At 44.5% G+C, this 17540-nt stretch overlaps 1 protein-coding gene across 1 annotated transcript in view; it reads left to right on the forward strand.

The window, feature by feature from the left end:
- Positions 1-17540, forward strand: part of C1H1orf21 (chromosome 1 C1orf21 homolog) — a 317291-nt gene that overhangs the window by 117111 nt on the left and 182640 nt on the right. Inside the window, exon 2 of the mRNA XM_075528302.1 lies at positions 10086-10300. Coding sequence (XP_075384417.1) covers positions 10207-10300 — 94 coding nt within the window. The 5' untranslated portion in view covers positions 10086-10206. The remainder of the gene's footprint in view (positions 1-10085; positions 10301-17540) is intronic.

Consider the following 17540-nt stretch of genomic DNA (forward strand, 5'->3'; position numbering starts at 1 on the left):
ACAGTTTATCTTTTGATCATCCTTTTTTACCCATTTGACATTTGTTTAGCTTTTAATATTTTTTTGCTTTCTTTTCTATTGAAGTTTTTCTCTGTTGTTGTTTTTGTATGTTTTTCTGTGTGTGAAATCCAGGATCAGTAAATCCATAGAGACAGTCACTGGATTCATGGTTCCTTGGAGGTTTGGCAGGGGGCGTTGTGGGGAAATAAAGAGCTGATGACAATAAGTACAAGAAAGAGGAACATGTCCTAAATTCGACTCAGGTGGAGATTGTACAACTCTTCTTAATACGATTGGTCTAATGAATGATATGATATGGGAATTAGATGCCAATAAGACGGTTTTGAAAAGATTGGAGGAAGACTTATTAACAATCTGCAACATGCAGGGGTGCCGTGTTTTTGGTTGAGATCAGCAGGATTTGAAACACTTGCTCTGAAGATGCGAGACTCCAGTCCCAGTATGGATTATCCCTCAATATCCTCACAACTGGACCCATAGCCCATATCTTGATAAACAGTAAAAATATTGAAGTTGTCAAGGATTTCATTGTACATGGATCTACAATCCATGCCCAGAGGGGAAGCATTCAGAAAATCAATGACAGATTGCCCTGGGCAATCCTGCCCCAAAAGACCTTTGAAGCCTTACAAGCAAAGGCGTCACTTGGAGGACTCCTGTGCTTAGCCTAAGGCATGGTGTTTTTATCTCCTCGGATGCTTGCCAAGACTGCCCAGTGAATCAGGAAGCCCAAAGGTGACCCGCTGCCTCTGAATGATGGTGTTGGTGGAGAAAATGAAATATGCCATGGACTGCCAAGAGGAAAAGGAGTCTGTCGTCAAGTCTGGTCTTTAGAAATGCAAACGGAAAGAGTTTGTCCCTTGTACTTTGGACATGGTTAGTAAAATAGAGGGTAAGCAAAAAAGTGGACGACCTTCAGTGGCTAGACTGTCACAGGATCGACTGACAGTGGAGAGTGGGGCATGGTGTTAGATTGGGCCTTGTTTCAGGCTGTCGTGCCTATGTCCAACATAGGATCGCCAGGAGTTTGAAAAACCCGATTGCATCTAAAAACAACTAAGATCCCTACAAAGATGCCATGCACAAAATTTGCATTATGATCATCAAGCTATCTAATACCCTTAATGGACTACAAACACCTCATTTGTGTAGCCCCACATAGTCATTTGGTGGCAGCTACAAAGCCATGGTGAGAAAGCCATAGAAAACCTGCTTATTGTCCCGCATTCTTTCTCGACTTGGGCGGAAGAATTGCTGTGTTGTTTTTGCACCAGCAGTGGCAAAGGGTCCGATCTTTCCACATCCTCTTCAACGTGTTATTGTGGCTTTTTGGTCATCTCCTGCTAGTAAGAGTGAAGTGATACTGTCTCCATTGTAGTTTTAAAATGGGCATCTCTGTACTGGTTACTGATGATAAGCATTTTGATAAGCATCTTTCACATGCTTATTGACCACTTGATTGTCCTCTTTGGTAAAGTGTCTCTTCATGTCCTTTGTCCATTTTTTTTTTATGGAATCACTTGTCTCTATTTTTGTTTAATTGTGTAGAAAATTTAAATATAGTTTGGATATTAGGCTTTAGGACTTTTATGGTTTCTAGAGATATTTTCTTAGTCTGTAGACTGTCTTTTATTTTCTGGGTAGAATCTTTTGATGACCATAATCAGTTAACTTTCATAAAGTCCCCATTATCTATTTTGTCTTCTGTTTCTGCACTTAAGGGATTCTTTGATAATCTGTTAGTAAAAAACTGCGTCTTATAGTTTTGTCACCCAGTTTCCTTTCCAAGAACTTTGTGACTTTAGCTTTAACATTTAATTCGTTCATTCGCTGTGAATGACTTTTTGTTTGTGGTGTAGAATGCCCTGTTTCGTTTTACTGCACATGCAAATCCATTTTACCAGCACCATTTGTTCAAGAGACTGTTTTTTCTTCATCGAAACGACAGCATCCTTTTCAATATCAGTTGCCCATAGATATTTAAAATATTTTTCTGGTGAAGTTAGAAGCTTAAAAGCTTCACTCTTATAATTAAATTGCTGCTTAAAACATGACACAGTCATCTCAATTAATACAGAAAAGCATTTGATAAAATCAAATGCTCTTTCATGATAAAAACCACTTACCAGACTAGAAGTAGAATTTTCTCAACCAAGAAAGTTATTGAGGAGAAATTTACAGCGAATACTCTATTAAATGGTGAAAAAAGGAAAACTCTACCTCCCCCCGAGATCAAGAATGAGACCAAAATATGCCTGCTTTATTAATTCTATTCCATATTGTACTTGAAGTTCTGTTAAGGAACAACCCAATGTGGAAATTTAGAGAGCAATTATATTACAATAGCACCCAAAGAATAAAATATTTGTGCTTCACAAATGTTCCCAACCCCACCCCCCGCCCCTCCGAACTAAGGTTCGCATCAATCCAGCCTCTAGCAAGTCTATAGGTGCCATGTTTTCAATAGCATGTGCTCATATAGCACCTGTGTCATACTGTGGTCATTCTTGCACCATCTCATACCTTCTCCTAATGCTATATTGGACATACACTGGACTACAACCTAGTGTACACAAAGTGCTTACATGCGCTGGGAACCCAAACAGTTCACCTGACTTGTTTTATTATGGTATTGGCTTTATTTTGGTTGCTTGGAGAAGAACCTTCAATGTCTGCAGAGTATGCCTGTAGTGAAAAAGATGGGCACTGTTTGAGGACACCCACTTCCTGGTGTTAAAGCTTACCACAAAGTGACAATAATCAAGATAGTATGTAACTTACATAAGGGGAGACATAGAAATTAATGAAATAGAATAGAGAGGTGAGAAATAACCTTTGATGGATCTATGGCCAATGATTTCCAAGGAAATGACAGGACATTTCTCCAGGAAAAAATAGACCTTTTGACTATTTAGCTGTTTAAACAGTGCTGAGATGACTTGATATCCACATGCCAAAGAAGGTAAAACCTACCACATACCATATGGAAAAAATGCCTCAAAATGAATCAACAACCTATAGGTAAGAGACGAAACTCTTAATAGAATACAAAGGAATAAAGCTTCATGACCTTGGGTTGTTAATGGATTCTTAAAGATGGTACGAAAAGTGCAAACAACTAATGAAAAAATCTATAAATTGTGCTGTCTCAAAATGTGAAGCTCCTGGGCATCACTGGACGTTGTCATGGGAGGGAAAAGACAGCTCCGGGAGTGAGATGAAATCTGTACAGTAGCGGTCCAGCATCTAGAATATTGGATCCCTGCTGGCACAGTGGTTATACATTGGGCTGCTAACTGCAAGGTCAGCAGTTTGAAACTGCTCCATGGAGAAAGATGGGGCTTTCTACTCCCAAGAGTAGAAACTCACAGGGGCAGTTCTACTCTGTCCTATGGAGTTGCTACAAGTTGGCATTGACTCAATGGCAGTGAGTTTGGGTTGGGTTTGGTATCTAGAATGCATTAAGAACTCTTATTACTCAAGAATAAAAAGACATTCAGTCAAATTAAAAGATGGGCGAAAGACCTGAATAGACATTTCTCTGAAGAAGATATAAATGAACAACAGACACATTAGAAAATGCTAAACATGATTAATTATGAAGGAAATGCAAATTGAAATTAGATATTTGTATCAACTAAGGTGGTTATATTTTATTGTCAAGAGGAAGAAAATAACAAGTGTTGGTAAGGATGTGGAGAAATCATAACACTTGTGCATTGATGGTGGGTATATAAACTACCACAGATGCTATGCAAAAAGTTTGGTATGTCCTTAAAAAGGTAAGCATAAAATTATCAGAAAACTCCATTCCACTAGGCACATACCAAAAGAACTGAAAATAGGAACACACATGTTTATATCAGCATTATTCATGAGAGTCATTAGGTAGAGACCGCTCAAATGTCCATCCACAGATGAATGCATACATAAAATGTGAAATTATTCATGCATAAAAAAGAAATGAAGTGCTAATGCATTCTCCAATGCAAGTGAACCTCAAAAACATTATGCTAAGTGAAAGAAGCCAGGCGCAAAAGGTCATATATTGTGATTCCATTTATATGAATATCCAGAATAGATAAATCGGCAGAGACAGGAAATAGATTAGACATTGCCCAGAGCCGGGAAGAGGGCGATGAGGGGTGACTGTTGAACGGGTACAAAGTTCCTTTGTGGTACAAATGACAATTTTCTGGAATTAAATAGCACTGTGGTTGCACAGCGTTGTAAAGATACTATAAACCACTGAATTGTAACTTAAAAATGGCTGAAGTGGTCATTTTTATTTCAATTAAAATGTCAGTTACTATAAAATATATCATGTATATGTTGCATGAATTTATAATTTGGAGTCTATTCATATTGAGCAATAATGGCTTGTTTTAAATATATTAAATGAGAAATTTTAGGAATCATTTGAATTGGCACTAAAACATATCTGATTTGCTGTTCATATCTTCCCACTCTTACACGCATCTATTTTATTTTTGTTAGTCTGTGGAAATGTTCATTTCCACAGTAAATTTCACTTTGTAAACCCAAATGCAGATTTTTTTTTTTTCCGGCACCAAGAGCATCATGAAACCCTTCTCAGAACATCCCGGAGCGTCAGGTTTCAGGTGCCTACATGTACATCTTGGAGGGCGCGTAAGCCTGTCGTCAGCACACACTTGTCAGGAGCCAGCGGACTCCCAAAGAGGATGATTTGTCGCCTCTTGAGTCCCAGTGCAGTGGGTGATTGGATGGGGTTCCCCTCTCCTGTCTATGTTTATCGTCTTTGTTTACTCGCAAGAGGTGGCAGCAGACAGGGAAGCGAGGCAAGGCTTCCCCTCTCACTTCTGTCTCCTGTGTGCGTGTGAAAATGTTGCCTTCCCACATTTGCTTTCGAAAAGGAGGGATTTCATGTCTGGAAGCCCACACCTGTTACGTTTCTGCACGATTTGGGGGAGCTGCTGTTCGGTGCCAGAGAGGAGGAGCGGGGTGTGCTGCTTCTGAGAACGTGTCCCTGAGAATGCAGAGCAGCGGCGGCAGTAGCAGTGGCACGGGACAACTGCAGTAGCAGCAGCCACAACTCTTAGCAGCTGCCTCCCTGGACAGAGTTTCACTCTTGCCTCTCCTTCCAGAGCCAAGTCCCACTTTATATCCTCGTCACATGATTCTGTGGCGATCTTTCTTCACAAGTATGACAGGGTGGGAGACTGGAATTAGTTATTAATTTTGTGTCTTCGAAAACATGCTCATACTTGACTTCCAATACTTTAGGGTGTTCAATGATGCCTTTTCTTCATTATAATAAACTTATAATAAAGTTGGATAAAGTGAGCCAGACCTCTTCCAGGCTCTCCACAGAGTCTCAACAATCCAGCCCCCATCCCTGGGTCTCCCTCCTCAAAAACACAAGGCCACCGCAAATATGCCACATTTTTCACACTGTAGGGTCTTTATTGCAGGCTGTTCATTCCATCTGTATTATGTTGGTATCCTTGCTGCTTGGCAGATTTCTACCAAGCCTTCAAGAGTCTAATATTTCGTGTGTGTGTGTGTGTTTGTAAACTTGGCCCCAATGACAGTGTAAATGCCAATAGATACATATTATATATATATATATGCATCTAATTCATATATAAGTATATATATGACATTAATGAATTTTGAATTATTCGTGGTCATAGAGCTCTGTGAAACCTCTATTCTGCGACTGGATTTCAATGTTGGCCTCGCTCCCTTATCAGTGAGTCCCTGGTGACCCAGAGGGTCAGTTCTGAGGTTTATTCTTATTGGTTGCTAGCATGTACCTGGTACATTCTGGTATTTCCAGTGTGTGTGGTGTCTCAACAAATCGCTGAATGGCTGTTTCTAGAATCATTTGTGTGTCGGGAACAACTGGATGGTTGTGAGCTTGGCTTTACTTTTCAGTGAGCGTTGGACTGCTAACGGTAAAGCCAGTGCTTCCAACGCCCCAGCGACTCCTTTGAAGAAAGATGAGTCTTTTCGTAAGGGTCACTGTGAGTTGGAATTAACTTGGTGGCAGTGGGATAGCAACAGTTCACTGTACCATAGCTTCACTACTCTGCTGGTTTACACCAACGTGGTTTGTCTGAGCACCTGCTTTCTGTACAGTTCTTGCTTGGCTGTAGGTTCAGAATAACCTAACAGTGTAAAATCTGGTTTGGTGGAAGGCTGTGTCCTGCCAACTGGGAACCACTGAATGGTCTGCTGCACTGCAATGGCATCGATACCATCATTGGTGTCACGTTTACAGACGTGTAACATCTCTCCGTGTGGTTTACATACAAACTGACGATTGATATGTAAGAATGAATCTTTCATTTCAGTGACCTTTGGAAGTTGCTTGAAAATGGTCATCGAGGCCGGTCCATGCCCAGCTCACTAACTTCTGCTTCTTTTAAAATGACCGGCCTCTCTTGTATAAATACATCTTCTCCGAGTCGATGGATGTGCAGGGCTCTAGAAGTTTCTGAGGCAACTGGGACTCTATTACCTTCTTTTGGCATTGGGCACAAATTGCTATTGCACAAGAAGAATAAACTTGATCCAGACAAATTATACAAAACGGTGTGCAGTGAAAAGACACCCGTTAAGTAATATTATACACCCTTCTGAATTCAAACTTGTAGGACAGAAAACATTGACTGCACCAGAAACACTGTAGCTCTGAAAACACTTATCAGGGAAATGTCAGAACGATTGTGTGTGTGTGTGTTCATTCCCTCAGACCTGGGTTCCAAACCTACTGCCATAGAGTAAATTACGACTCTAGCAACCCTGTCCAGGGTTTTCTGAGATGTTCAGCCTTCATGGGCACAGAGAGTCTCCGCGTGCACCTGAGGAGCAGCCGGGTACCCTAGACCTCCCAGAAGATGAACGCTTGCTAAGGTGAATCTACCTAGTGCTGTAGTAGTGGTTAGTTGCCAGCGAGTAGTTCCATTGCGAGGACCCTGAGCGCCGAGCAGCGCATCCCTCTCATTAGGGGGTGCTAGGTGGGAACATTCAGAAGCAGATCCCTAGCCCCATCTTCCAAGGTTGCCTCCGGATGGGTTCCCACTGCCACCCTTTCGGTGAGGAGTCCGGTGCTTAAACATGTGCATCACTCAATAATGCTGAGAAATGGGTATGACCTACCAACGGGGTGGGGAGCATGAATCTTGTTCATAAAACTTCACCAACCCCACACTATCTGTCCTGTTTATGACTTCATGTAACCAATGTTAGAGGGTAGTTTGAGGAAATAGACCAAGGAATAAGTAGTATTACAGCCAGAGAACTTATTCAAAACTTTTATTTGGTTGACTTAATTTAAGATCATTATATCTATATCTCAGTGAGCTCCTTAGATTGATTTAAAATTACCTTTTATTATTCCTCTCATTTGAAAACTTCCCTTTGCTGAAATGGCCTGGTTACAATGATTAGATTTCTGCATCATAGATGTTATTAGCGCTCCTAGGAAGAAGGGTTTGGGAGTAGCAATTTAAGGCAGAGAAAGCTTGAGGCTGCGTTCCATCCGTGAAAACATCAATTGCTCATGCAAGGAAGGGGTAGTGAGATGGGGATGCTAATGAAGGTTAGGAGAAGCCTAGAGCTTCAGCCTGCGCAAGTGGGGCCTGTCTTGCAGTGCGGCAGGTGGACGCAGGATGGGATGGACAGAGAGGCATTCCAAAGGGAACATCGTTGAGGCTGGATGAATGATGAAGAATAAATGAATTCATAAATAAAAATGAACAGGATGAACCCGGCAATCTGTACAGGGCCCTCAGGTGTAGGGCAAGTAAGGTCAGCTCACTCCAGGTGACTTGGAGGTCACCTCCTGTGTGGTTGGTCAGTAAATACCCTTTCAACTTTTATTAAAGGTCAGCTGAGGTTTGACTCACAATGTACCTCGTGGGCAGCCACCACTTGTCTGTCAGTGGAGCATGGGGTCAGCATGAGGCTGGGCTGACTCAGCAGCTGCTAACAACCAAAACAGAGTCTCTGACAAGAGGTTGACAACAGCTTCGGCTTTGTGCCTTCATATTCCTAAATCTTCTGCTCAGTCCTTAACACATTCAGCTAGTTAAGAAGAAGAAAAAATTTTATTTTTTAAAAAGTTTGCACCTGTCTTTACTTTTGCTCCCAAAGTAATGCCACATTCGGGGACGTAAAGTAATGGGTTGTGTACAAAACTCACCAGAAATGCACCCACTACCCCATGCTTCTGTCTGAAGGGGACGGCAGTATTTCCCAGGCGAGGGACTGGGAAGAACTGTCCTGCCAGGTAGGATGGGGAAGATGGGAAACTTTCCCTAGCCTCCTGAGTTGAGTGGATCTCAATAGTGTGTTTTGCTTACTGTGTTAGTCTGGGTACTTTAGAGAAACAAATCCACATACATATGAGAGTTTTATATAAAGGTTAAGTAAGCATGAAGAAAACATCCCAACTCAGTGATGCTCGAGCCCACAAGTCCAACATTAACCCATATCACATGTCCAACACCAATCCACAAAGTCCTCCTCCATCTCACAAAACACACACTACGATGCCGACTGCAGGAGGAAAGCTGAGTCAGAGAATGTGTAAGCATCTCAGCGCTGTTAGGGGCTCCACATGGATGCTCCAGCACACAGGGCTGCATCGGGGTAGATCCATGTGACTTCTCCTCAGGGATGTCTTGCAGGAAGTGAGCCTTGCCAGCTAAATCAGAGAACTGGCTAAGGCAGCTGCACCCTGGTCCGACCATCAGAAAGCAAGAGACCTGAGAACTAGAAAGGCAAGGCTCACAGAGCCATTTATCTCTCTGCCCTTCAATTAACCCCACATGTGTTTTATCAGCCAGGTTGGCACAATAAACTACCATACTTACGATGCAGTTTCTTAAGACCCCAGAACATTGACCAACATATACCCCTTAAGTGTATCAGTGGCAAATGGTATGCAAATATTATTCGAATAAATGCATGTGATTTTTTTGGGTATTGTCTTCAGAGAGTTCACCTCTGCCATCAGTAGATGACTGGATGAGTAAAATGTGGTGTATACATACAATGGGAAATTCCTTAGCCATGAAGAGAAATCCTTCCTGATCCATGCTATGACACAGATAAATAGCATATGATTCCCTTGAAGTGAAATAGCTACACAGAAGTGCAGAGAGGCAACTGGAGAGTGATTGCCATTGACTAGGGAGATTGGGAGGTCCTGTTTTACGGGTGTGTGTTGTTTGAATTAGGAGATTCCTACATGCACAGAGGTGGTGTTTGTGCTCTCAGGAAGAAAAATCAGTTGCCTTCAAGTTGATTTTGACTCGTCGTCCCAGGTGTATCCGAGTAGCACTGTGCCCCGATAGGGCTGCCAATGCTTGGTTTTCCATCAAATAGACAGACCACCAGGCTTTGTTCTGAGGGTGCTTCTGGATAGACTAGATTCACTGTCGTTCTCAGCCTTCCTACTTCCATGACCCTTTAATACAGTTCCTCATGTTATGGTGAGCGCCGCCCCCCCACCCCACCCTGTCCAACCATAAATTTGTTTTCGTTGCTCCTTCATAACTGTAATTTTGCTACTGTTATGAATCGGGCGACCCCTGCCCCCTGTGAAAGGGTTGTTCGACACCCCCCCAAGGGGTCTCAACCCACGGGTTGAGAACCACTGGTCTAGAACCTCCCATCTTCAAATTGGCGGCCGGGCACGCTCACGGTTTTTACCACCTGGGCAGGGAGCTGGGTAGAAAATTTCAAAAACAACCTAGCAATGATGGTCGCGTAACATTGTGAATGTGATTGATGCTGTCCAGTTGTATAAGATGGTTGCTGTAGCAGTTTCCATTTTAAAAAGTTCACCCTGTGGACATTTGTCTGGCAGAAGGTGTGCTTCGATCTGGCTTCCTGAGTGGAATCAACTGTCCGTGGGCCCCGCTGGATTTCATTCTGTAAGGCCCCATCACAGCTCCCATGCGTGCAATTCCCCAGCAGCCCTAGCCCATTGCTGCCCAGCCGGCAAGGCCAGATAGAAGCCCCAGTGTTGCCGTGGTCCTGCGTTCTGATCCAGCTCTCTGTTCTCACAGGTGCACGCATCTTGACCAACTCAGCAGGAAGGTGGCTTTCTCTTTGTGCTTAAAGAAGAGAAAGATGTGTGTGTAGAGATGGTCTGCAGTCCGGCCCGGCTGACGCTGAGCGAATGAGAGTATGGGCTGTGCGTCCGCCAAGCACGTTGCCGCCGTTCAAAATGAAGAGGAAGCCCAGAAAGGGAAGAGCTACCAGAACGGAGACGTGTTTGGCGGTGAGTATGCGCCTGTGGCTGCTGGGCCGTCCGCGCTGGGGGAGTAAGGTGGCGCGGTGATCGTGGGATAGCGGTGGCAAGCGCTATTCTTCAGTGACCGTAGGTGTGGGGCGTGTTGGTCGAGGGGGCAGGGGGGACCGATAGAAACCCGCACTGATCTTCCGCATGGTCAGTTAGCCTTGTAATTGAACTACGGAAGGTTTGCAGCGGAGGACCAGGGCAATTAGACTGTGTATCAAGCTTCAAAGGACTGTTAGAATTAGAGCAGTGGGTTCAGGTAGAAATTAAGGAGGCATGTAAGAATACGGAGCAGCTGCCAGGAACAGGAAGGTCTCTCACTAGAGAGTAGCTACAGCACTGTAAATGGAGCGGCCTGAAAGTACTGTGGCGCAGGCGGTACAGGTGAAGAGGTGAGGTGTTCCTCAGAGGTAACAGAGGATTGCTACTCTTTTTTTTAAATTTGCGTTACAACGTTCCATCGGGAAAAGTACAAAGACAGTGAATGCGATCGTCATGCTGAACATGTCCACGATGGTTCAAAGTAGCTTGAGGCTACCTAGTGCAAAGGTCACACCAACCAACCCATGGCCACAGCTGCCTTACAAATAAATTCTCAGTGACCCCCGCCTCCCACTCCCGCCAAGGAACTGTAAAATAAAGAGCAAGACTGCCTTCCAAAGGCCGGGAAGCTTTAATAAAACCCTACATTTCTAGCTTCCTTCCAAAGTCAGATCTGGCAACACTGCCTCTCCATTCCTTCAGGCGTTCCTCTGTGGGCAGAGGTATCCCTTGCCCTTGGTCTGACTGGGAACTTCTAACGCACTGCTAACCCTTTTCCCAACAAAAACACTCGGTGCCCAGTTGGTTCACTTACACTATCTGCCTCGTGAATGCAGGGTTTGTCTGAGATTGAGCTTGTCCTTTGGAAGACCAATTCTTTTCTGATGGAGCCTGGGCTTCGGCTCAGCCCAATATCCCAGTTAGTTTTAAGTGGGTCAAACTGATTTTCCTATGCTACTTTAGTCGTAATTCCTACTGCGCGACATTTGCATGTCACTTTTCCATCTCTTGATTGCCAGGAGTGTCGGTGAGCTTATGTGTACGTGTAAAGCATTGTAGCTACATCGTGCAGTTACCAACCATAAAAACACTTGTGCTGCGTTTAGAATCTCCACTGCTTGATCCAGTGTGACCCTGGTTTCCCTTCTTTGGTGGAGAATTGGGAATGCAGTGGCTGAGATAATGCCGCTGTTAAAAGTGAACTCGTGTCCTCGGGAGGAGTGTTTTGCCCTCCTCTGTGTGTGTGTGTATGGTTATGAAGACAGAGACGTGTTGCCTGAGCATATTCTTATGTGTGTGTGCTTAGATGAATGAATGGCCGAGTGAGTGAGTGAGTGAGTGAATCATTGGGGGGATAGTGCACAGAGTGAATTGGTTTTCCATTCAACAATTCGTACACAGTTTGTTTGGGACATTGGTTGCCATCCCCACAGTGTCTGAACACTCTCTCTACTTGTCCGTGTTTTCCTTTCCGTGAACCCTTCTTTCGTTTCTCCCCTGCCTTCGGAGCTTTATCCCTGAGCTTTATCCCTGATGCCCTTCGAGCTCAGACGGTTGGTTGTTCGGAGGGGTGCATTCCTCCCGCTGTCCTTGTTCACGAGATCGGCCTGTTGGCTGACAGAGAGGAGTCCAGCTCCAGGGTGGAATGGTGCCGAAGGGCTCTGTTTAGTCTTGGGGTTCCTCTGTCCCTGTCTGACCAGTAAGCTTGCTGTGTGTGTGTGTGTGTGTGTGTGTGTGTCTGATTTAGAGTTTTGTTCTACATTTTTTCCGACTCTCTCTAGATTTATATCTAGTGGCGAACATCCCTGGGACTTAGAAGTGTAGAGAAAGTGCTTCGTGGACAGTTCAATACAGTGAGCAACTGGAGTACGGAAACCATCGTTTATGGGAAAATAACTAATTAGAAGTTCTGTTCACTTATTATAGTCACCTTCAACCAGTGACTTTTTTCTTTCTACATTTTATTATTTCAAACCAGGTGGAAAAAAAGCAAGAAAGTGTTCAATGTTGAAGGACCAGGGCCTGAGGTGAAGACACGGGCCTGGCCCCTCAGCAGGAGGCAGCTGTGTCTAGGTTCATCCCAGAAGCTACATTCAGGTTAATGGAGCCAGAGCTGCTGCAGGGCGGGGGGTGGGGGCTTCGTGTTGGTGGCAGCCGTCTGGAGCAGTCCCTGGAGAGCAGTGCAGGGTGCTGTCCCCACAGGGGCACAGCCAGCAGAGGGGTGGGGTAGCACACAGGCACACTCAAGGCACAGAATCACGGGAAGGGGGGCAAGCGGGCGGAAGCTGGTGAAAAACAGTCGACTTTTAAGAGAAAATAACTCATCGTCAAGATGTTTAAAAAACTAACTTCTAGATGATGTTTGCGGGTACCATCAAGTCAGTTCTGGCCCACAGCGACCCTGTGCACGACGGAAGGCAACACTGTCCGGTCCTGCGCCGTCCTCACGACGGTCCCCACGCCTGAGTCCTTGTCCAGGCCTTAGTCTGTGCATTACTGTTTTTGTGATACGAACCGCCATTTACGGAGCCCCATTCCCTGTCAAACACTCATTTTCATGGCGAACTCCCCAAACCGGCCTGTGAAGTAAGTGTAGAATCCCATGTTAACAGACGAGGAAGCTGCAGCACAGAGAGCACTGAGCCTACCTGATCCAGTGACCTCAGCTACCATGGAATGGAGTGTGCGGCCCATACCCATTCCCTGATGTTTGCCCCAGCGCCTGCTACCTCCCGTTAGCCACTTGTCTAGTCAGGCTGTCTGTGGCTCTCTGCTAACTGCTCTGGACGATGCAGAGGTGCATACTAAGTAAGTGTTGCCTTCTAGAACTTTTTGAGAGATACAAAAGTGTTCTGAAGCTGAATAAACTAAATTTCCCGAGAAGGTAAGCCAGACACCATCGTAATAGTCAGGGGCCAGAGGGCCTTATAGAATTCATAAGAAGGTGACCAATAGAGAGGTCTGAGGGGCTGGCCCCAATCCTAACTATGTGGATGACTCCCCTGCTTCCAGAAGAATTCATTTCAGAGGACAGCACTGAAGCGGCAGTTTGGGGAGAGGGACGTGTCTGATCAAAGCACAAGGGAGCAAATGAAGGGAGAAGAAGAGAGAGCGGGGCACATCCTGGCCCACCAAGCCCTGAGGACATATTCCTGCTCATATCAGCCAATCCGCAGAGAGGACCATATGGCCAGCCTCACTATGAGACATGACATCCCTCACTGACCCATAGTCCTACAGGGGACAACACTGGAGACACAGTGCAGGAATTGCATCCAATCTGACCCCACCACACCAAGGCAAAACACCAAGGGCGTACAGCAGAACAGCAAGGGGAACAGAGCAAGGAGGTCCCGAGATAATACCAAAAATAGACTTTGGGGGCAGGGTGTGGCACCCCATCATATATGGCCTGAAAACACTCCTAAAGGTCAACAAACAGACCTTGAACCACTTATAGGCTTATCTTTTTTCTGTCGTTGGTTTGTTGTTGTTTTCTTTTGTTGCTTTGTTTTGCCCTGTCTTATTTTGTTTTACATTATTATCTCTGCAGGTCTATCTAGATAAGATAGGCAGGATAAACAATCTGGAGGAGAAAACAATAGGACAGACGGTTCTGGGGGGACATGGGAGACAAGAGGCAGGGGAAAGGAAGTGGGTATTAACAAACCCAGGGACAAGGGAACAACAAGTGATCCAAAAATCGATGGCTAGGACGGTGTCGGAGGCCAGGTAGGGCTTGATCAAGGGCAGTGTAACCGAGAGGAATTACTGAAACCCAATTACTGAAGCCATGAAGGCTGGACATGATAGTGGGTTAAGAGGAAAGTAGGAGGAAATAGAGGAAAGAACTAGGTGGCTAAGGCATTAATAGTGGTCTAAATACAGATATGTACACATGTAAATATATTTATATATGATGATGGGGAAATAGATCTATGTGCATATATTTATAGGTTTAGTATTAAGGTTGCAGATGGACATTGGACCTCTACTCAAGTACTCCCTCAATGCAAGAACACTTTGTTCTATTAACCTGGCAGTCAATGATGTTCACCTTCCCAACAGGATCACTGAAGACACAGCGGGTGCATAAGAAAATGTGGTAAAGAAAGCTTATGTTGCCCAGCTATCAAAAGATATAGCATCTGGGGTCTTAAAGGTTTGAAGATAAACAAGTGGCCATCTAGCTCAGAAGCAACAAAGCCCACATGGAAGAAGCACACCAATCTGTGTGATCACGAGGTGTCAATGGGATCAGGTTTCAGGCATCAAAGAACAAAATATCATATCATTTTAAATGAGTGGGAGTTCGGAGTGAGGACTCAAAGCCCCTCTGTAGGCAACTGGGAATCTCCATACGGAAGGGTCTCGGGGAAGAGACAAGCCAGTCAGGGTGCAGTGTAGTAATGATGAAACATCCAACTTTCCTCTGTTTCTTTAAGGTTAACTCCCCTTCACTAGCACGATCTCAATTCTACCTTACAAATTTGGATAAACCAGAGGATGTACACTGGTACAGATAAGAACTGGAAACACAGGGAATCCAGGACAGATAACCCCCACAGGGCCAATAATGAGAGTGGGATACCAGGAGAATAAAGGGGAGGTAGGGTAGAAAGGGGGAACTGATCACAGGATCTACACATAACCCCCTCCCTGAGGGACAGACAACAGAGAAGTGGGTGAAGGGAGATGTCGGACAGTGTAAGACAAAATAAAAAATAATTTTTAAATTGTTAAGGGTTCATGAGAGAGAGGGAGAGGGAGGGGGGGGAAATGAGGAGCTGATACCAAGGGCTCAAGTAGAAAGAACATGTTTTGAGAATGATGATGGCCACAAATGTACAAATGTGCTTGACAAAATGGTTGGATGTATGGATTGTGATAAGTGTTGTACGAGCCCCCAATAAAATGATTTAAAAAAAGAAAGGTGACGTCTAACTAGCACCTCAAAGGCTGGAAGAATCCAAACCTGTGTGACTACCTGTGCAGGAACTGGTTGCTGAATGGGTAGAAGTAAAATCATGTAAGGCAGGGGTGTCAAACTGGCGGCCCATGGGCCGCATGTGGCCCCACAGGTAATTTTTTTGTGGTCTGAGATGCTCTGAAATAAAATGAAAATAAAGAAAATAGCGCTTAGGGGAGATTGAGGCAATACTGTACACACAATTTCCTCGTTACATTTTATTTCAGCGCCTCGTGGGCCACAAAAATTACCTTGGGGGTTGCATGCAGCCAGCGGCCACCAGTTTGATACCTCTGATGTAAGGCATATTCAAGTTATAAATAACCTAAAGTGAATGGGCTAGGAAATGCAGTGAGGTGTGGAATTAGAGAGAAAACTAAGTTAGGGTCGAATTATGGACAACTCTGCATACCAAAATAAAAATTTTTATAAGATAAACTAAGGCTTTATTTGGTGATGTTCAGTATACTGGGTATAGATTCTGCTAAATGGTGAGGCAATTTAAGCATCTATTTTCAAATTTAGTTGCAATTTATATAGCCAAAATTTTTCTGTTGCCGTGTCTAGTTTGCAAATTTTAGCAGCGGGCAAAATAGCTTCAGAACTAATCAACTATTGTTGCGTATCAAACAATCTCAAAATCTCAGTGACGTTCACCAGTAAGCAGGTCTTCTTTGATCCTGAGCTAGATGGCCGTGCTTCACATAATGCTCTTCTTCCTCCTGGGATTAATGAGCCCGAGGAATCACGTTCTTGCCCACAAGGACAAGAGTACAGGTGCATATACATGATGCTTCTTAAGGTTGCGCTTGGAGCTGGCCACTGCCATCGACCCCAGCATGCCGTTAGTCAAAGGGAGTCATGGGGGTCAACCCAATGTCGAGATGTGCACACTGACCAAGTACATTCATTGAGGAGTATGGACTCAGGGAAGGGTCAAGGTCTGGGGCTGATAACTGAACCTACCACAGCTTGTCCAGCCACTGGTGTCTAGGTGGCTCCACATATCCATGCCATTAGCTTTGTTTTCCGTCCGCAGATGGGACAGATGGTTCATGTGTTCATCTGCCAACCAAACAGTTGAGGTTCAGGCCCACCTAATGGTGCCTTAGAAGAGAGGCCTGGAGTTCTACTCTGAGAACCCACCAGTGAGGACCCTTTGGAGCACAGTTCTTCCTGACTCACACAGTGCCCCGTGAGTTGGAATCTCCTGGATGGTCTCTGGTTTGGGGGTTGCAATGTTAACTTTTCTTAATCCTCTCACTACTCATATTGAAGGTCTGTTTACCCCAACATTAAATATTTGCCTTTGGGTGTGTGTGGGGGTGGTGGGGGGAGCACAGTGTTAAGATAAAGCAGGAATATAAGGAAGGAGAGTACATCACCAAACAAGAGAGACACCTTTTTCTATTTCTTCTGGGCTCTGGAAGGTAGAATTGTAAGAATCCAAGATGAGTATCATCACTAGCATCGTGTATGCTACTGACCCGGAGGGTTTGTTTATTTCAAGGGAAGGTTCTGTCTCTGTTTATTCTCTTAAATTACTTCACAAGGAGAGAAGTATGCACAATTCTAAGATGATCACAAATGAACAGTAGGTCTGAATCACCCACCAACTCAGGATCAAAAAGAACATGCTTTGGTTGGGTGATATATTTTGAGATTCTCTGATATCTTTTCTCACTCATTGCTTCAGTTTTCTATTACTGTACAACAGTCCCAAATCTCAGGGGCTAGAAAATACAATGATTTATTATTGCTCGGAATTCTGTGGGCTGACTGGGGTTTATCTGCTGGTTCTTCCTGAGCTCAGTCGTATTGTCCCCTCAACTCTCCAAGGCGGTTTCCAGCCCTGCTCCAGGAGGGCTGTCTCAGGGAGTGGCCAACTTTCACGAAAGGAAGTGTGTGCTACTCTGGACTGGCTAGAGAAACAAATTCATAGAGACACTGATGGGTATAAGAAAGAGGTTTATATACAAGAGCAATTTAATATTGAGAAAACATCTCAGTCCAGTCCAGATCAAGCCCATAAGTCCGATATTAGCCCACATGTCTGATAGCAGCCTATAAATTCCTCTTCAGACTCAAGAAACACATGCAGTAATGCCAAATGCAGGACAATCACAGAAGTCTTGTGGATCCAGTGGCGGTGTAAGCACCTCAGTGCTGGCTGGGGCCTTCATGTGACTTCTGCTCCGAGGCTCTGGCTGC

Source organism: Tenrec ecaudatus, chromosome 1, assembly GCF_050624435.1.
Source record: "Tenrec ecaudatus isolate mTenEca1 chromosome 1, mTenEca1.hap1, whole genome shotgun sequence".
NCBI classification, from domain to species: Eukaryota; Metazoa; Chordata; class Mammalia; order Afrosoricida; family Tenrecidae; genus Tenrec; species Tenrec ecaudatus.